The sequence below is a fragment of the Amblyraja radiata genome, chromosome 49 (genome assembly GCF_010909765.2).
Source record: "Amblyraja radiata isolate CabotCenter1 chromosome 49, sAmbRad1.1.pri, whole genome shotgun sequence".
NCBI classification, from domain to species: domain Eukaryota; kingdom Metazoa; phylum Chordata; class Chondrichthyes; order Rajiformes; family Rajidae; genus Amblyraja; species Amblyraja radiata.
Window position 1 is genome coordinate 2,330,313 of NC_046004.1, and position 20,583 is coordinate 2,350,895.

General features: G+C 50.1%; 1 protein-coding gene across 1 annotated transcript in view; it reads right to left on the reverse strand.

Annotated features, from left to right (window-relative positions):
- Positions 1 to 8,801: 8,801 nt before the first annotated feature.
- LOC116968972 (zinc finger protein 271-like) overlaps positions 8,802 to 20,583 on the reverse strand; it is a 14,967-nt gene continuing 3,185 nt past the window's right edge. The window contains exons 2-4 of the mRNA XM_033015951.1: positions 19,125 to 20,524; positions 10,643 to 11,040; positions 8,802 to 10,171 (exon numbers count right to left, since the gene is read on the reverse strand). Coding sequence (XP_032871842.1) covers positions 8,890 to 10,171; positions 10,643 to 11,040; positions 19,125 to 20,507 — 3,063 coding nt within the window. The 5' untranslated portion in view covers positions 20,508 to 20,524 and the 3' untranslated portion in view covers positions 8,802 to 8,889. The remainder of the gene's footprint in view (positions 10,172 to 10,642; positions 11,041 to 19,124; positions 20,525 to 20,583) is intronic.

Consider the following 20,583-nt stretch of genomic DNA (forward strand, 5'->3'; position numbering starts at 1 on the left):
CATCTCATTCCCTTCCCCACCAAACCCTTTGTTAAAGTTAAAGATTGATAACCTGAGGTATAGCACATAGAACAGTACAACACAGGAACAGGCCCTTCGGCCCACAATGCCTGTACTAAACATGACACCATTGCCAACTCTTATCTGCCTGCATATTATCATTATACCTCCATTCCCTGCCTATCCAAAAACCTGTTAAATGCCACTGTTGTATCTGCCTCCACAACCACTGACAACACACTCAAGGTGCACTCTAACCTCTAATAACTTGCACCACACATCTTTAAACTTTGCCCCACTCTCGTTAAAGCTATGCCCTCTAGTATTCTATCTCTGTCCTGGGAAAAAGGGGCGGGCACGGTGGTGCAGCAGCAGAGTTGCTGGCTTACACCGCTTGCAGTGCGAGAGACCCGGGTTCGGTCCTGACTACGGGTGCTGTCAGTACAGATTTGTACATTTCCCCATTGACTCGCGTGGGTTTTTTTCAGAGATCTTCAGTTTCCTCCCATAATCCAAAGACATGCAGGTTTGTGGGTTAATTAGCTTGGTATAAATGTAAATTGTCCCTAGTGTGTGCGGGGTAGTTTAATGCACGGGTATCGCTGGTTGACGTGGACTCGGTGGGCTGAAGGGCCTGATTCTGTGCTGTATCTCTAAACTGAAAAAGGTTCTGACTGTCTGGTTAAGATATGAGCACATGGGCTCACTGGTCTGAGGGCTGTAGAAAGAATCTTGCACTTTGCTGACTTTCACAAGCAATGTTAAACTGAGACCAACGAGGTAACGGCAATAGTTTGTTTTAGAGAGATGGCGTAAAAACAGGCCCTTCCGCCCACCGAGTCCACGCCAACCAACGATCACCCGTACACTAGTCCTATATCCTTCACAATAGGGGCAATTTACAGACGTCAATTAACCTAGAAACCAGCACATCTCTAGAATGTGGGAGGAAACCAGAACACCCGAAGGAAACCCACGTGGGTCACAGGGAGAACGTACAAACTACAAGCACGCGTAGTCAGGATTGAACCCGGGTCTCTGGCACTGTAAGGCAGCAACTCTCAGTCTATCGCTGCGCCACCATGCCGATCAATTCACTTGATGCTAAGGAAGTTGTATGTTAGCCCTCTGCAAACTTTAAAACCCAATGCGATGTTCCTTCTCCATTTGGCACATCAAATCCTCTTCGTCATTCAATCATATCTGGATTGGCATGGCTTAGAACATCAGAACAACCCTCTGCCACTGCCACTGATTCCACAGGGACCACGAAGGCAAAATGCACTCCAGTAATCCCTCTGTGTGCTTTATATCTGTCTGTTAAGGTGTTCAGATTTGTCAAATATTGAATTGCATTCCAACAGTGGAGTCTTTAGGTTTATAGAGTTAAGTGTGAAACTGATAAAGCAGAAGTATTTTTGTGCCAGGAATAAACTACACACGCTTTGACTATAGACAACTCTCATTTGATAAATGTCAAAAATATTCTGCTGCTTTTTAAGTATTTATCCCCAACAAGGTACGGTGGTGCAGCAGTAGAGTTGCTGCCTCACAGCGCCGGTGACCCGGGTGCTGTCTGTGCAGTTTGTACGTTCTCCCCGTGACCCCCGAGGGTTTTCTCCGGGTGCTCTAGTTTCCTCCCAAACTTCAAAGACGTGCAGGTTTGGAGGTTAATTGGCTTTGGTAAAAAGTCCCCAGTGTGTAGGATAGTGCGTGTATACAGGTGAATGCTGGTCGGCGTGGACTCGGTGGGCCAAAGGGCCCGTTGCCACACTGTATCTCAAAACAAAAACACTTGAGACTTAATATTGTTTGCCTTTTATTTCTTGACAGATCTAAGTATGATTAAGCCGACCCCTTGTCCCCTGTGTTGATCAAATGAAGGGGGGTAATTGCCTTAGACTCTCTCCCACCTGCCCTTCACTTCCGGAGTAAAAGAATCAAGCTTGTAACTTTTGGAAACATCTTCCTTTAGTTTAGTTTCTCCAAGTGGGTTTTAATTCAGTGCAAATTTAACTTTCACCTGTGAAGCATTATCTTGTCCATCACTCGGGTTTCATCAACGTTTTTCATTTCTTGAACTGTCAACAGTTTCATGTTGACAGCAAAGTTGGAGCTTGGCAATGTAGCTCTTTCATATAAGCAAGACACCAGCCAGACCATGAACTAAGAGTGCTGGAGTAACTCAGCGGGACTCTTCTTCAGGACCAGACATCATTACTGCTGGTCTCAGCATGACGTAAAAACATAGAAAATAGGTGCAGAAGTAGGCCATTCAGCCCTTCGAGCCAGCACCGCCTTTCAATATGATCATGGCTGATCATCCAACATCAATACCCCATTCCTGCTATCTCCCCATATCAATTGATTCCGTTAGCCCTAATAGCCACATACAACTCTCTGTTGAAAACATCCAGTGAATTGGCCTCCACTGTCTTCTGTGGCAGAGAATTCCACAGATTTTCCGTGTGAAAAAGTTATCCCTCATCTCAGTCCTAAATGGCTTAACCCGTTATTCTTAAACTGTGACCCCTGTTTCGGGACTCCCCCAACATCGGGAACATTGTTCCTGCATCTAGCCTGTTCATACCTTTAAGAATTTTATATTTCTATAAGATCCTCTCTCATTCTTCTGAATTCCAGCGAATACAAGCCCAGTCGACCCATTCTTTCATCATATATCAGTCCCGCCATCCCGATAATTAACCTGGTGAACCTGCTGCACTCCCTCAATAGCAAGAATGTCCTTCCTCAAATTAGGAAAGGTACAGAAGTGTGAAAATGCACACCTCCAGATTCAGGGACAGTTTCTTCCCAGCTGTTTTCAGGCAACTGAATCATCCTAACACAACCAGAGAGCTGTTCTGAACTACTATCTACCTCATTGATGACCATCGGAATGTCCTTGATCGGACTTTGCTGACTTTATCTTGCACTAAATGTCATTGCCTTACCATGTATCTATACACCGTAAATGGCTCGATTGTAATCATGCATTGTCTTTCTGCTGACTGTTTTTAGCACGCAACAAAAAGCTTTTCTCTGTCCACGTGACAATAAACTCAACTGAACTGAGTTCCTTGTATCTAACACTTGAGTCCAGTTGATTATAACCACTGTGACGGTCATATGCTGAAATGGTTTATTCCCTTCTGGGCCTGCCTTCCATTCATAAGATCGCAAGTTTGTAAACCATCATAATCAGAGGTGACCTCATAATGTGCCTGGCCGGCGACCTCACAGTGAACTGCATCCGTAACCATGAGAGACGGGCTCCATTTCATCTGCCAACTGGCAAACGGGCTCCATTTCATCTGTCAACTTGTAGCGGGTGCACCATACCCATTCTGCCAGGCATAGAAACAGCCGGTAGCTACTAGAGGTCGAAACTCTAACCTTCACGGTGTGGATCGATAACCCAAGCAAGGAGTTTCGAGAATGCCGGTGGAAAAGGAGAGCGCCACGCAGAGTTACAAAAAGGAGATCTAAGGTAGATCTGAATCTGTTAATAGACCAAGATAAAAGATGGAGTGACTCAGCGTGTCTTATTCTTAAACTGTGACTTCTGGTTCTGGACTCCCCCTACATCGGGAACATAGGGATGTAGGGCTCTTCTGCCACCTCTGAGCTTTTCTTTATGGGAGAGAATCATATCCATCTAGTGACAATCCTGTCTCCAGTCTCCAACATTCCCCCACCTCTTCCCCAATATTGATATCGCTAAGTTGTAATCTGCCTGTCCCGCTGAGTTTCTCCAGCATTTTGTGTCTATCTTCAGTGCAAACCAGCATCTGCTGTTCCTGCACATTTTGTCTTGCCCACATTGACCAAGATGCTCCATCTACACTAGTCCCACTTGCTTGCATTTGCTCCATATCTCTCCATACCTATCCTATCCATGTACCTGTCAAGAGTCAAGATGATTTTATTGTCATATATCACAAAATGAACAATTAAATACTGACTTATGATACGATAGAACATTATCCATCCAAGGAGGGAAATTGATCAGCCAACAGTCATAAAACACAAGATAAAAGCGGTCACGGTGCGCAGCGGTAGTGTTGCTGCCTTACAGCGAATGCAGCGCCGGAGACCAAGGTTCGATCCCGATTACGGGTGCTGTCTATACGGAGTTTGTACGTTCTCCCCGTGACCTGCGTGGGTTGTCTCCGAGATCTTCGGTTTCCTCCCATACCCCAAGGACGTACAGGTTTGTAGGTTAATTGGCTTCAGTAATATTGTAAATGTCCTTAGTGTGTGGAGTAGTGCAAGTGTACGGGATGATCGCTGGTTAGTGTTAATGTGCGGGGATCACTGGTTGGCGCGGACCCGGTGGGCCGAAGGGCCTGTTTCCGCTCAACTAAACTAAACCAAACATGAAACATGAAATTAAAGTGACGAGTGGAAAGGATTGGGGATGTTCGAATATTGGGGAGGGAGAGGGAGGTTGTCAGTCTACCCCACAACAGAAGGGGATGGAGTTGTACAGTTTGATAGCCACGGGGAAGCAAAATCTCCTGTGGCGTTCTGTGCTGTATCTTGGTGGAACCAGTCTGTTGGTGAAGGTGCTCCTAGGTCTGTCATGGTGCGGGTTTTACGTAGCAGCACAACAGTAGTGTAAACATATTGCACTGTAAAACCCATACTAAACAGCAAAAAAAGTTCAGTACATATTAGAGAAACAATTAGTCCAGATAATCCTGTCCAAATTAGAATTAGAATTACCTTTATTGTCATTCAGACCTTACGGTCTGAACGAAATTTCGTGCCTGCAGTCATACATGCAATAATACAATAATAGACAACAGAACAGACAGTAAACACAAATTAACATCCACCACAGTGAGTCCACCCAGCATCTCCTCACTGTGGTGGCGGCAAAAATCTTAGGGCTGCAGTCTCTTCCCTCCTCTCCTCCCTCTGCGCTGAGACGATACCCCACCGGGCGATGGTACAAACAGTCCCGCGGCTCACCGAACCCCGCAAACGGGCCGGCTCAAACACCGCGGCCCGGGGTGGTCGAAGCTGCCACCCTCTAGTCCAGCAGACGCAGCCGCTGGCCCGCGGCTGAACCCCGGACTCAGGTCACCGCCGCCAGAACGCCGTCCCAGCCACCGGAGCACCGTTCCAGCCCCTAACCGGATCGCCCTCACGTGAGTGCCGTTCCTCCCTCGAGCTGGGCCGTCCCGACAGGAGCGCCACAGCCCCTCATGGGAGAGTCTCAGCCCCGCGCCAGGCCGCCCTCACGGGATCGTCACAGCCCCTCATGGGAGCGCCGTTCCAGCCCCGAGCCGGGCCGCCCTCAGGGGAGCGAGCCCAGGGCAAGTCCTGACTGGCTCTGCCTCCGGAGTCTCGAGGTCGCCAGCTCCGCCATTAGGCCTCTGCGCAGACGGAGGCAGAGAAGGGGGATACGACAAATAAGTCGCATTCCCCCGAAATGTCTTCTAAATGCCATTGTACCAGCCTCCACTACTTACTCTGGCAGCTTGTTCCATATACCCACCTCCTGGGTGAAGGGAGTGAATTAATTATGGTAGACAAACATGCTGGAGAAACTCAGCAGGTGAGGCAGCGTCTAGATGCATGCTGCCTCATCCGCTGAGTTTTTCCAGCATTGTTGTCTACTTTCGATTTTTCCTGCATCTGCAGTTCTTTCTTAAACAAGGTAATTATGGTAGTGCTTTAGGAATGTTGAATACAGAACAGCGTGCAGCCGAGTCTTAAACGATGCCTCTGTAGAATAATCTATTCAGTTTTGGACTAATTATGCTTTTATTGTTGATGGGGTGTGGACTACTTTTAATTTTAAATTCTTTTAAAATAGGGTTGTCAAAGCTTCACTTGTAAACGCAACTTTTTGCATCTTTGAATCATGAATTGGAGACCCAAAAATCTCTGTTGAATTGGTTATCAAAATTACCGAGTGCTCCCCGGAATGTCGCCAGCTCTTGGGAACATTTTCATTATAATTCTTCACTTTTCCTTCAAATTCGATTTTTTTTTAAAAAGGTTCAGCTTGTGAACTTTAAACAGCCTATTTATTTTAAATATCCCTCGCAGACTCGAGGGGCTGAAGGGCCTGTTTCACTCTGCATCTCTAAAATTAAAACTAAAGCGCACGGCTTGTTGTGGGAATTACAGAGACATGGCTGCAAGAGGGCCAGGGCTGGGAACTGAATATTCAATGGTATACCTCCTATCGAATAGACAGATAGGTGGGCAGAGGGGGTGGGGTATCTCTGTTGGTGAGGAATGAAATTCAGTCCCTTGAAAGGGGTGACATTGAAACAGGAGATGTGGAGTCAGTATGGATAGAACTAAGGAATTGTAAGGGTAAATAGACCCTATATTTTTACTGTATGGCTGTATGGTGATTACATTTCACAGTGCCAACTGGCACATGTGACAAATAAATGTATCTTGTATCTTGTTATGAGCACATTGGAAAAAAAAAACAATAGAACAGTTTTTTTTAATATATATTTTATTGTAAGTAATTGTTCAAAAAGAAAGACTTGACAGTTCTACAACATTTAACATTTCAAGATAAGGTACGAAGGTGAGCTAACCAAGAATATAAAGGAGGATAATAAAAAGCTTCTTTAGGTATGTGAAGAGAAAAAATTAGTTAAGACAAATGTTGGTCCCTTGAAGATAGAAACAGGTGAATTTATTATGAGGAACATGGAAAAGGCAGATGAGCTGAACAGGTATTTTGGATCTGTCTTCTCTAAGGATGACACAAACAATCTTCCTGATGCACTAGTGGCCAGAGGACCTAGGGTGACGGAGGAACTGAAGGAAATTCACATTAGGCAGGAAATGGTGTTGGGTTACGGATGGGACTGAAGGCTGATAAATTCCCAGGGCCTGATGACCTGCATCCCAGTGTACTTAAGGAAGTGGCTCCAGAAATTGTTGACGCATTGGTGATAATTTTCCAATTTTCTATAGATTCAGGATCAGTTCCTGTGGATTGGAGGGAGAGCGAAAACATGGAATTATAGACCAGTTAGCCTGACATCAGTGGTGGGGAATGAATTAATGAATAGGTTTATTGGCCAAGTATTCACATACAAGGAATTTGCCTTGGTGCTCCACCCGCAAGTGACAACATGACATACAGTGACAGTTAGGAATGACACATAAAACATTAAAGATGCTTGAGTCAATTATAAAAGATGAGATAGCGGCACATTTGGATAGCAGTAACTTAGAGCACTCCAGCAATCTGTATTATCTGAATGGGGGTCAGGTTAGGAAAACAGGAAGTACAACAAGACCTGGGTGTCCTTGTGCATCAGTCACTGAAAGTAAACATGCAGGTACAGCAGGCACTGAAGAAAGCTAATGGCATGTTGGCCTTCATAGCGTGAGGAGTTGAGTTTAAGAGCAAGAAGGTCCTACTGCAGTTGTACAGGGCCCTGGTGAGACCACACCTGGAGTATTGTGTGCAGTTTTGGTCTCCTACTTTGAGGAAGGACATTCTTGCTATTGAAGGAGTGCACCGTAGGTTCACCAGGTTAATTCCCAGGATGGCGGGATTGTCATATGCTGAAGGAATGGGTCGACTGGGCTTGTATTCACTGGAATTTGGAAGAATGAGAGGGGATCTTATAGAAAGGGATTGGACAGGCTAGATGCAGGAAACATGTTCTGGATGTTGAGGGAGTCCAGAACCAGGGGCCACAGTTTAAGAATAAGGAGTAGGCCATTTTGGACCGAGTTGTGAATCTGTGGAATTCTGTGCCACAGAAGGCAGTGGAGGCCAATTCACTGGATTTTTTTCAAGAGAGTTAGATTTAGCTCTTAGGGCTAACGGAATCAAGGGATATGGGGATAAAGTTGTCAGAGGAGAAGTTGAGGCTGGGACTATCCCAATGTTTAATAAACAGTTAGACAAGTACATGGATAGAACAAGTTTGGAGGGATATGGACCAAATGCAGGAATGTGGGATTAGTGTAGCAGGGACATCTTGGTCAGTGTGGGTAAGTTGGGCCGAAGTGCCTGTTTCCACACTGTACAAATGTGGAAGTGCTGGAGTAACTCAGCGGGCCAGGCAGCATCTGTGGAGAACATGGATAGGTGACGTTTCACAGAGTGCTGGAGTAACTCGGCGTGTCAGGCAGCATCTGTGGAGAACATGGATAGGAGATGTTTAACAGAGTGCTGGAGTAATTCAGCGGGTCAGGCAGCATCTCTGGAGAACATGGATAGGTGACATTTCGGGTCAGGACCCTTCATCAGACTGACATGATGTTTACAGATGAGGGGGTCATCAGCAGATGCGTGGAGTAAGTGACAGAGGCAAGAGAAAATAAGGAGATAAAAGGATGTGAGATAAGGAGAGAGGTATGTATATGTGCAGATTTAAGGGACATTGGTCAGGTAGCATTTGGAGTGTTGCATAGAGTTCTGGTCATTCCATTACATGACTAATGTGGTGGCTTTGGGGAAGTTGTAGAGATGGTTAACCAGAAAACAAGGAACTGAAGATGATGCTTTACAAAAAAGGACACAAAATGCTGGAGTAACTCAGTGGGACAGGCTGCATCTCTGGAGAGAAGGAATGGGTGACGTTTTGGGTCAAGACTAAAGAAGGGTCTTGACCCGTAACATTACCCATTCCTTCCAGCATTTTGTGTCTACCTAAACAGCGCTTATCCACGTGGCGGTGTGTCAGCAGGCTGGAGGAGCGGGCAAAGGCCTTGTCACAGAGCTGGCAGGTGAAGGGGCGCTGGCCGGTGTGGACTCGCCGGTGCTCCAGCAGGTGGTTAAGGCGGGTGAAGCCCTTACCACAGGACGGGCACGGGAAGGGACGCTCATCGCTGTGGGTACGCTGGTGCTGCCACAGGCTGGACATGCGGGTGAAACCCTTGACACACTCAAAGGGTCTCTCTCCGGTGTGCTTCCGCTGGTGCTCCTGCTGCCCCCGTGCACTCTTGAAACGCTTCCCTCAGTGGGAGCAGCTCCTTGCCGGCGTGGGCCCGCCGGTGCTGCCGCAACCCCCGCGAGCTGTCAAACTCCTCACCGCAGTTCGGGCAGCCGTAGGGCCGGCCACTGGTGTGCATGCGCTGGTGAGACAGGACGTGAGAGGTCCTAGAAAAGCGCTCTCCACACACCGGACTGGGGACGGAATGGTCGCCGGCGTGCACCCGCTGGTGAGACAGCAGATAGGTGGAACGGGTGAAGCCCTTGCCGCACAAGGCGCAGGTGTAGGGGCGCTCGCCGGTGTGGGTGCGCTGGTGCACCAGCAGGGTGCTGGACTTGGTGAAGCTCTTGCCGCACTGGGCGCAGGTGTAGGGGCGCTCGCCGGTGTGGATGCGCTGGTGCTCCTGCAGGCTGTTGGAGTGGGTGAAGCCCTTGCCACACTGGGCGCAGGTGAAGGGGCGCTCGCCAGTGTGGATGCGCTGGTGCACCAGCAGGTCACTGGACTGGGTGAAACCCTTGCCGCACTGGGCGCAGGTGTAGGGGCGCTCGCCGGTGTGGGTGCGCTGGTGGGACTGCAGGTGATGGGATTGGGTGAAGCCCTTGCCGCACTGGGGGCAGGTGTAGGGACGTTCGCCGGTGTGGGTGCGCTGGTGCACCAGCAAGTGATGGGATTTGGTGAAGCTCTTGCCACACTGGCCGCAGGTGTAGGGACGCTCGCCGGTGTGGGTGCGCTGATGCACCAGCAGGTTGCTGGACTTGGTGAAGCCCTTGCCGCACTGGGCGCAGGTGTAGAGGCGCTCCCCGGTGTGGGCGTGCTGGTGTCGCAGCAGGTGACGGGACTGGGTGAAGCCCTTGCCGCACTGGGTGCAGGTGTAGGGGTGATCGCCATTGTGGGTGCGCTGGTGCTCCAGCAGGCTGTCGGAGCAGGTGAAGCCCTTGCCGCACTGGGCACAGGTGTAGGGGCGCTCCTCGGTGTGGGTGCGCTGGTGTTGCAGCAGGGTGCTGGTCTGTGTGAAGCCCTTGCCACAGTCGCTGCAGGTGTAGGGGCGCTCGCCGGTGTGGGTGTGCTGGTGCACCAGCAGACTGCTGGAGCGGATGAAACCCTTGCCGCAGTCGCTGCAGGTGTAGGGCCGCTCCCCAGTGTGTAGGTGCCTGTGCATCTTCAGTTCCGACGATGACTTGAAGCCCTTGCCGCAGTCGCTGCAGGTGTAGGGCCGCTCCCCGGTGTGCACGCGCCTGTGAGAATATGTAGAATTGGGGATACTTTAGGACTAAGGTTCAAGTATTCTGAGCTCAGTTTCAATTTCTTTATTTTGACATAATTTGGCTAAGTTTCATTATCCTTGCTGTGACATCGTTTTTCCTGCAAAACATGTGGTGTTTAATGCTATGGTAATTGGCTAAGATGTATTATGCTGTGACTGATTGTAATTGGGTAGAAAGATTGTCTGCACCTGTATAACCGTGTGATACTGTAATTATTGATCTAGAATCACCACCCTTTGTAAGTTACCTCTCACTGTATCAACCATATATATATTTGCTAATTCCTTTGTTTGAGTACATGTGTTTCTCTGTGATCCACTGAGAGAGCTTCCCAGGGCTGTACAGAGAAACCTGGTCACCATGGTGAAATAAAGGATGATTTAAAGTATTCTAGACGAGGTTTTCACTGAACGGACTAAGGGATATAAATAGCGCAATCACCTGTGCATCTTCAGTTCCGAGGACGACTTGAAGCCCTTGCCGCAGTCGCTGCAGGTGTAGGGCCGTTCCCCGGTGTGCAGGCGCCTGTGTAGCTTCAGTTCTGCCGAGGACTTGAAGCCTTTGCCGCAGTCGGAGCAGGTGAAGGGCCGCTCATTGCTGTGCACCCGCCGGTGCCGCAACAGCCCCGATGAGTCGGTAAAGCTCTTGCCGCAGGTGGAGCATCCATAGGGCTTCTCGCCCGTGTGCACCCGCTGGTGGTTCTTCAACTCATCCGCCCTCGTGAAGTCCTTGCCGCAGTCGGAGCAGTCGAAGGGGCGTTCTCCCGTGTGCACCCGCCGGTGGATCTCCAGCCGGCTCGGGCTCTGCCAGGCCTTGCCACACACGTCACACTCATAACGCTTCTCCTTTTTGTGCCCCGTCATGTGGTCCTCCATCAAAGCTCAGCCCCTCGAAGCTCAGCGAGCAGTTGGGGGGGGGCTCACCGGCACCCTGGCCGCCCTCAATGGCCGCTCACGTCCCCGTCCCTCTGTCCACAGCAACGGCTCCTAAACCCTGCAGGAGGGGAACAGAGGGTCAACAAGCTGGCAAACAGGACATTACTAGCACATATTGGGTGCGTTTATGGCAGAGGAAACCATTACATAATTCTGCACAGCGGTACAGCTGGTGCCTCATCGCCAAAGACCTGGGTTCGATCCTGACTACGGGTGCTGTCTGTGTGGAGTTTGTACGTTTTCCCCTTGACATGTGTGGCTTTTTACTCTGGGTGCTCCAGTTTCCTCCAACATTTCAGAAGTTCAAGGTTGTAGATTAATCGGCCTCCGCAAAATTGTTAAATTGTTCCTAATGTGCGCAGGATAGTGCTAGTGTACGGGGTGATCGCTGGTCGGCGCGGACTCCATGGGCCGAAAGACCCGTTTCCATGCTGTATCTCTAAACTAAACTAAACCAAAGAAGGGTCTCGACCCAAAATGTCACCCATTCTTTCTCTCCACAGATGCTGTGTTTAAGAAGGAACTGCAGATGCTGGAAAATCGAAGGTACACAAAAATGCTGGAAAAAACTCAGCGGGTGCAGCAGCATCTATGGAGTGAAGGAAATAGGCAACGTTTCAGGCCGAAACCCTTCTTCAGACTGATGGGGGGGTGGGGGGCGGGGAGAAGAAAGGAAAAAGGAGGAGGAGGAGCCCGAGGGCTGAGGGAGAGATAGGAAGGGGAGCAGACAGCAAGGGCTAACAAAATTGGGAGGAATCAATGTACATGCCCCCAGGATGCAGACTCCCCAAGCAGCCCGAAACGTTGCCTATTTCCTTCGCTCCATAGCTGCTGCTGCACCTGCTGAGTTTCTCCAGCATTTTTGTGTACCTCCACAGATGCTGCCTGACCTGCTGATTTACTCGAGCACGTTGTGTCTACTCCACAGATGCTGCCTGATCCGCTGAGTTACTCCAACACTTTTTGTGTCTATCTTCCCCACAGATGCTGCCTGACCCGCTAAGTTACTCCAGCATTTTCTGTGTCTATCCTCTTCACAGATGCTGCCTGACCCGCTAAGTTACTCCAGCACTTTTTGTGTTTATCCTCTTCACAGATGCTGCCTGACCCGCTGAGTTTCTCCAGCACTTTCTCCTAGAGTCATAGTGCTACAGTATGGGAAAAGACCCTTCGGCTCAACTTGCCCACACCGGCTAACATGTCCCTGCTACACTAGTCCCACCTGCCTGCACTTGGTCCATATCCCTCCAAACATGTCCTATACATAGAAACATAGAAAATAGGTGCAGGAGGATGCCATTCGGCCCTTCGAGCCAGCACTGCCATTCATTGTGATCATGGCTGATCGTCCCGTGCCTGCCTTCTCCCCAGATCCCTCGACTCCACTAGCCTCAAGAGCTCTATCTAACTCTCTCTTAAATCCATCCAGTGACTTGGCCTCCACTGCCCTCTGTGGCAGGGAATTCCACATATTCACAACTCTCTGGGTGAAAATTTTATATATGTTTCTTATAGAAACATAAAATTATAAAAGGACTGGACACGCTAGATGCAGGAAAAATGTTCCCAATGTTGGGCGAGTCTAGAACAAGGGGCCACACAGTCTTAGAATAATGGTGAGGTCATTTAAGACTGAGGTGAGAAAGAACTTTTTCACGGTGGGAGAGGGAGGGGAGGGGAGAGAGAGAAGAGTGAGGGGGAGGGGAGAGAGGGGGGAGGGGGAGGTGGAGAGAGGGGAGAGAGAGGAGTGAGGGGGAGGTGGAGGGGGGGGGGAGAGGGGGAGGTGGAGGGGGGGAGAGGGGGGGGGGGAGAGGGGGGAAGGGAGAGGAGGGGAAAGAGGATGGGGGAGAGAAGGAGGGGGGGGAGAGGGAGGGGGGGAGAGAAGGAGGGGGAGGAGAAGGAGGGGGGAAGAGAAGGAGGGGGGAAGAGAAGGGGGGGAAATGGGGGAGGTGGAGAGAGGGGGAGAGGAGTGAGGGGGAGGGGGAGGAGGTGGAGAGGGGGAGAGAGAGAGGGGGGGAGAGAGAGAGAGGGGGGGAAGAGGATGGGGGGAGAGGGAGGGGGGGAGAGAAGGGGGGAGGTGAAGGGAGTGGGGGAGGTGGAAGAGGAGTGAGGGGGTGGAGGTGGAGAGGGGGGGAGAGAGAGGGAGGGAGAGAGAGGGGGGGAGAGAGAGGAGTGGGGGGCGGTAAGGCGGCGCTACACCGACCTGGGGCCGCTGAGTATCCGTGAGCCGCCCGTACGTACCTACGTCCACCCGACTCGCACCGAGACGCAAAGATCCAAGGGCGGAGAGACGTCCACCCGCCCTGCGCCGTGACGTCCACCCCGCCCAGCGCCGTGACGTCACCGTCAACCCGAGGGCGTGGCTTGGGGAAGAACGTTGGCGCACGCTGGCGGTTTATTTTTAAATGTGAAGGTGGACACACACACGATGCCGGAGTAACTGACTCAGCGGCACCGACGGGAAACGGGTCTGGAGAGAAGCTGCTGGGACACGGGTCAGGTTCACGTTCACATCCTGTATTGATTCACGGAGAGGGAGAGGGAGGGAAAAGGGGAGGGAAAGATGGAGAGAGACTGAGAGAGGGGGAGAGAGAGAGAGAGAAAGAGTTCAAGTACAAGTTCAAGTGAGTTTATTGTCATGTGTTTCAGCACACAGAACATAGTAGGCATTGACTACAAAACAGATCAATGTGTCCATCAGAGAGGCAGAGAGAGCGACAGAGGGAAACGGAGAGAAAGAGAGAGGGACACAAAGAGAGAGACAGAGAGAGGGAGAGACGGAGAAAATGACAGCGTGAGAGAGAGGCAGAGATACAGAAAGACCGAGAGTGACAGGGGGAGACAGAGAGAGAGGCAGAGGGGGAGACAGAGAGAGAGACAGAGAGAGAGAGACAGAAGGAGAGACAGAAAGAAAGAGTGTGACACTCAGAGACAGAGAGACAGATACAAATAAATTAATATTGAATTGCTAAACTTGCTATTCTGTTGTACTACTTACAGCTGCAAGAACGTGTAGCAATCAATAAAGGGCTATTCTTCTGCAGTTGTATAGGGCTCTGGTGAGACCACATCTAATAATAATAATGGATGGGATTTATATAGCGCCTTTCTAATACTCAAGGCGCTTTACATCGCATTATTCATTCACTCCTCTGGAGTATCTGGAGTATCGTGCACAGTTTTGGTCTCCTAATTTGAGGAAGGACATCCTTGTGATTGAGGCAGTGCAGCATAGGTTCACGAGATTGATCCCTGGGATGGCGGGACTGTCATATGAGGAAAGATTGAAAAGACTAGGCTTGTATTCACTGGAGTTTAGAAGGATGAGGGGGATCTTATGGAAACATATAAAATTATAAAAGGACTGGACAAGCTAAATGCAGGAAAAATGTTCCCAATGTTGGGCGAGTCCACAGAACCAGGGGCCACAGTCTTAGAATAAAGGGAAGGTCATTTAAGACTGAGGTGAGAAAAGACGTTTTCACCCAGAGTTGTGAATTTGGGAAATTCCCTGCCACACAGGGCAGTGGAGGCCAAATCGCTGGATGGATTTAAGAGAGTTAGATAGAGCTCTAGGGGCTAGTGGAGTCAAGGGATATGGGGAGAAGGCAGGCACATGTTATTGATAGGGGACGATCAGCCATTATCACAATGAATGGCGGTGCTGGCTCGAAGGGCCGAATGGCCTCCTCCTGCACCTATTTTCTATGTTTCTATAGGTGTATTGCGAGTTTATGTACAGGGACATTTCTATCCATGCACTGTATACTTGTATTTATATTTATGCATTTTAATGTGTATGTTATGTTTTATCCTTTGGCAATATAACGATGTATTTTATCATGCCAATAACGTTTTTTAAATTGAAATTGAATTGAGACAGAGAGAGACAGAGACAGACAGAGAGGGAGAGTGAGAGACAGAGAGAGAAACAGAAAGAGAGACAGGGTGACAGGGAGAGAGAGAAAGACGGAGACAGACAGAGAGAAAGAAAGAGAGAGAATGACAAAGGGAGAGAGACAGAGTAAGAGACAGATAAAGAGAGATTAATAGAGAGAGACAGAGAGAGAGAGACGGAGAGACAGACAGAGAGAGAAAGGCAGAGAGAGAAAGCGACAGTGACAGAGAGAAAAAGTGACAGTGAGAGAGAAAGAGAGAGACAGAAAGAGAGTGACGCAGAGAGAGACAGAGAATGATACAGAGAGAGAGACAGATACAGAGAGTGAGTGAGACAGAGACAGTGAGATAAAGAGAGACAGACAGAGAGAGGGAGAGAGACAGATAGAATGCGAGAGAAACAGAAAGAGAGGCAGAGACAGAGAAAGAAAGAGACAGAGATGGAGAGACGGGGGACAGAGAGAGACGCAAAGAGAGTGACAGAGAGGGACAGATAGATGGAGAGAGAGAGAGAGAAAGAGACAGAGACAGAGAAACAGAAACAGAAAGAAAGAGAGAGAGGGAGAGGCAGAGACAGAGACAGAGAGACAGAAAGAGACAGATGGAGGGACAGAGAGAAACACAGAAAGAGAGAGTGATAGAGAGAGAAAGAGAGAGACAGACAGGTAGAGAGTGGCAGAGACAGTGAGAGATAGAGAGAGACAGACAGAGAGTGAGACAGACACAGATAGAGGGAGAGAGATAGAGGGAGAGAGACAGGGAGAGAGAGATAGACAGTGAGAGAGAAAGAGAGAGACAGGAAGACAGAGAGAGATGGAGAGAGAAACAGAAAGAGAGAGTGAGAAAGAGAACAAGAGACAGAGAGAGAGAGATGGGGACCGAGAGAGAAGGAAAGAGAGAGAGAGAGATAGAGAAAGACAGAGATATAGAGACAGAGATTGAGAGGCAGAGAGACAGATACAGAGAGGGCGACAGTGAGAACAGACACAGATAGAGGGAGAGAGATAGAGGGAGAGAGACAGGGAGAGAGAGATAGACAGTGAGAGAGAAAGAGAGAGACAGGAAGACAGAGAGAGATGGAGAGAGAAACGTAAAGAGAGAGAGTGAGAAAGAGAACAAGAGACAGAGAGAGAGATGGGGAAAGACAGAGATTGAGAGAGGCAGAGAGACAGATACAGAGAGGGCAACAGTGAGAGAGAGAGAGGCAGGCAGACAAAGAGAGAAACCGAAAGAGAGAGGGACAGAGAGAGAGAGACAGAGAGGCAGAGGCAGAGAGGCAGAGGCAGATACAGAGAGAGCGACAGTGAGAGAGAGAGAGAGAGAAACAGAAAGAGAGGCAGAGACAGATACAGAGAGAGCGACAGTGAGTGAGAGAGAGAGACAGAAAGAGGGAGGCAGAGACAGATAGTGAGACAGAGAGAGAGAGAGAGGCAGAGACAGACAGAGACAGACAGGGAGAGAAAGAGTGAGAGAGTGAGTGAGAGAGAGAGACAGAGATAAACAGAGAGAGACACACACAGAGAGTGAGAAAGAGACAGACAGAGAGCGAGAGAGACAGGGAGAGAGAAAGAGAGACAGAGAAAGCGAGAGAGGCAGAGACAGAGAGAGAGAGAAAGAGAAAGCGACAGACAGAGAGAAACAAAGAGACAGAGAGAGAGAGAATAAATAATTATCGTGGCATCTGTGTCAGTAGCTGCCTAGGGAAGTTATTCTGCAGTATCATAAATAACAGAATGCAGGATTTCCTTAACAAATACAACATTCTCAGTAAAAACCAAATTGGCTTCCTCCCAAAACACCGTACCACTGACCACATTTATACCCTCCACACTCTCATTGAAAAACGTGTACAGCAAGCAAAAAATGGGAAAATATTTGCCTGTTTTATTGACTTTGAGAAAGCATTTGACTCTATTTGGCATGAAGGGCTCTATTACAAACACCTCTGTTGTGGTATAGGAGGAAAGGTATATGACCGTATCAAATCAATGTATCTGAATAATAAATAAGGTGTTAAAATTGGGGACAAACGCACTGATCTCTTCGCCCAGAGAAGAGGCGTCTGGCAAGGCTGCAATCTGAGCCCGACACTGTTTAATGTATATATCAACAATTTGGCAGTAAAGTTGGACCAGAGCACAGCGCTGGGCCTCTGTCTTCTGGACTGAGAGGTTAAATCCCTGTTTTATGCGGATTACTTGGTTCTGCTGTCCCCCACAGAACAGGGACTGCAGCAACAGTTGGACCTACTTGATGAGTACTGCCAAACTTGGGCCCTGGCAGTAAATCTAAAGAAAACCAACATCATGATTTTTCAGAAAAGACTCAGATGTCAGGAAGATAAATACAAATTTACTCTCAATGGTATTGTTATCGAACACACTATGAGCTATACTTACCTTGGTCTAACTGTTGCAGCATCAGGGAGCTTCAATATGCTTCAATAAGCTTCAAACTGATTCCTGGGATGTCAGGACTGTCTTATGAAGAAAGACTGGATAGACTTGGTTTATACTCTCTAGAATTTAGGAGATTGAGAGGGGATCTTATAGAAACTTACAAAATTCTTAAGGGGTTGGACAGGCTGGATGCGGGAAGATTGCTCCCGATGTTGGGGAAGTCCAGGACAAGGGGTCACAGCTTAAGGATAAGGGGGAAATCTTTTAAAACCGAGATGAGAAGAACTTTTTTCACACAGAGTGGTGAGTCTCTGGAACTCCCTGCCACAGAGGGTAGTCGAGGCCAGTTCATTGGCTATATTTAAGAGGGAGTTAGATGTGGCCCTTGTGGCTAAGGGGATCAGAGGGTATGGAGAGAAGGCAGGTACGGGATACTGAGTTGGATGATCAGCCATGATCATATTGAATGGCGGTGCAGGCTCGAAGGGCCGAATGGCCTACTCCTGCACCTAATTTCTATGTTTCTATGTTTCTATGACAGTGAATGCACTATAAGAGAAAGCTAAAAGAGCTCTGTATGCAATAAAAAGAAGATTCTACAACATCCAAATTCCAATTAAAATCTGGCTTAAAATATTTGACAGTGTAATCCAGCCTATTGCGCTTTATGGTAGTGAAGTATGGGGTCCGCTCAGTCACCATAGTTATAGTGGTACTGCAGCTCCACCACTGCGATAGGAAGCAACTCGCTCCCCCCATATTCTAGAAGGGTTGCATCACTTGTGTTTCATTTCTCTGCTTTACAAAGTCCTGCAAACTCAGCTTGAGACATCACATTGCATCTTGCACCTGTTTGTAACAACAGTCACATGGTTTATCTTTAACGTGACCACAGGATCTCTGTGTTTCTGAAGTTGGTCTCGGACAGAATATGTTTTGAGATAGACTCCGTCCACTGAAGGCAAGGTGAACTATGTGGGACATGTTTTCAGTAGCAGCGTCAGATAAGTAGTGTGAAAGCTCAGAGTGTAGCAAATGCACAGTTTGTTTTGACTCGCTGGTGCTGGAGCACTTCCAGAAATGGTCTATGCGTTTGCAACCATGGCAAATCTTTCCGAAAGCCAGGGATTTCTCCTGTTTACCAATATGAGAGCTTCCACAATTGCTGCAATTGTTAATAAATCTGAACCCAGACCCGCCAGTGTCTATCTATCCACGTGGCGGTGTGCCAGCATGCTGGAGGAGCGGAAAAAGGCCTTGGCACAGACCGGGCAGGTGAAGGGGTGCTGGTCGGTGTGGACTCGCCAGTGCTCCAGCAGGTGGTCAATGCGGGTGAAACCCTTACCACAGGATGGGCAGGGGAAGGGACACTCACCGCTGTGGGTACTCCGGTGCTGCTACAGGCTGGACATGTGGGTGAAACCCTTGACACACTCAGCGCACACAAAGGGTCTCTCTCTGGTGTGTACCCGCTGGTGCTCCCGCAGCCCCCCTGCGCTCTTGAAACTCTTGCCGCAGTGGGAGCTGCAGCATGCCGGCGTGGGCCCGCCGGTGCTGCCGCAACCCCCGCGAGCTGTCAAACGCCTCACCGCAGTATGGGCAGTTGTAGGGCTGGCCACTGGTGTGCACGCTCTGGTGAGGCAGGGCGTGGGAGGCCATGGTAAAGCGCTCTGCACACACCGGGTTGGGGACAGGACGGTCGCTGGTGTGGGTGTGCTGGTGGGACATTAGCCTGGAGGAGCAGGAGAAGCCCTTGCCGCACTGGGCGCAGGTGTAGGGACGCTCGCCGGTGTGGATGCGCTGGTGCACCAGCAGGTCACTGGACTGGGTGAAGCCCTTGCCGCACTGGCCGCAGGTGTAGGGACGCTTGCCGGTGTGGATGCGCTGGTGCACCAGCAGGTCACTGGACTGGGTGAAGCCCTTGCCGCACTGGGCGCAGGTGTAGGGACGCTCGCCGGTGTGGATGCGCTGGTGCACCAGCAAGTCACTGGACTGACTGAAGCCCTTGCCGCACTGGACGCAAGTGTAAGGGCGCTCGTCGGTGTGGGTGCGCTGGTGCTTCAGCAGGTTGCTGGAGTACGTGAAGCCCTTGCCGCACTGGGAGCAGGTGTAGGGACGCTCGCCGGTGTGGGTGCGTTGGTGCACCAGCAGATAGGTGGAGCGGGTGAAGCCCTTGCTGCACTGGGCACAGGTGTAGGGACGCTCGCCGGTGTGGATGCGCTGGTGCTCCAGCAGGTTGCTGGACTGGGTGAAGCCTTTGCCGCACTGGGCGCAGGTGTAGGGGCGCTCGCCAGTGTGGGTGCGCTGGTGGGACAGCAGGTGATTGGACTGCGTGAAGCCCTTGCCGCACTGGGCGCAGGTGTAGGGTCGCTCGCCAGTGTGGGTGTGCTGGTGCACCAGCAGGCTGCTGGAGCGGATGAAGCCTTTCCCGCAGTCGCTGCAGGTGTAGGGCCGTTCCCCGATGTGCATGCGCCTGTGCACCTTCAGGTCCTTGGATGACTTGAAGCCTTTGCCGCAGTCGCTGCAGGTGAAGGGCCGCTGGCCGGTGTGGGTGCGCCGGTGAACCAGAAGGCTGTGGGACTGGGTGAAGCCCTTGCCGCAGTCGCTGCAGGTGTAGGGCCGCTCCCCGGTGTGCAGGCGTCTGTGCACCTTCAGGTCTGTCGATGACTTGAAGCCTTTGCCGCAGTCGGAGCAGGTGAAGGGCCGCTCATTGCTGTGCACCCGCCGGTGCACCTGCAGCCCCGATGAGCGGGCAAAGCTCTTGCCGCAGGTGGAGCAGCCATAGGACTTCTCGTCCGTGTGCACCCGTCGGTGCATCTTCAGGACCTGCGCAGTCTTGAAGCTCTTACCGCAGTCGGAGCAGGTGAACGGCCTCTCGCCTGTGTGCACGCGGTTGTGCTGCACCAGTTTGTCGTAGCGGGCGAAGTTCTTGCCGCACTCCGAGCAGTCGAAGGGCCGTTCTCCCGTGTGCACCCTCCGGTGGGTCTCCAGCTGGCTCGGGCTCTGCCAGGCCTTGCCACACACGTCACACTCATAACGCTTCTCCTTGTTGTGCCCCGCCATGTGGTCCTCCATTGAAGCCCAACTCGTAACTGCAGTACAACAGAATAGCAAGTTTAGCAATTCAATATTAATTTCTTAGAGAGAGACA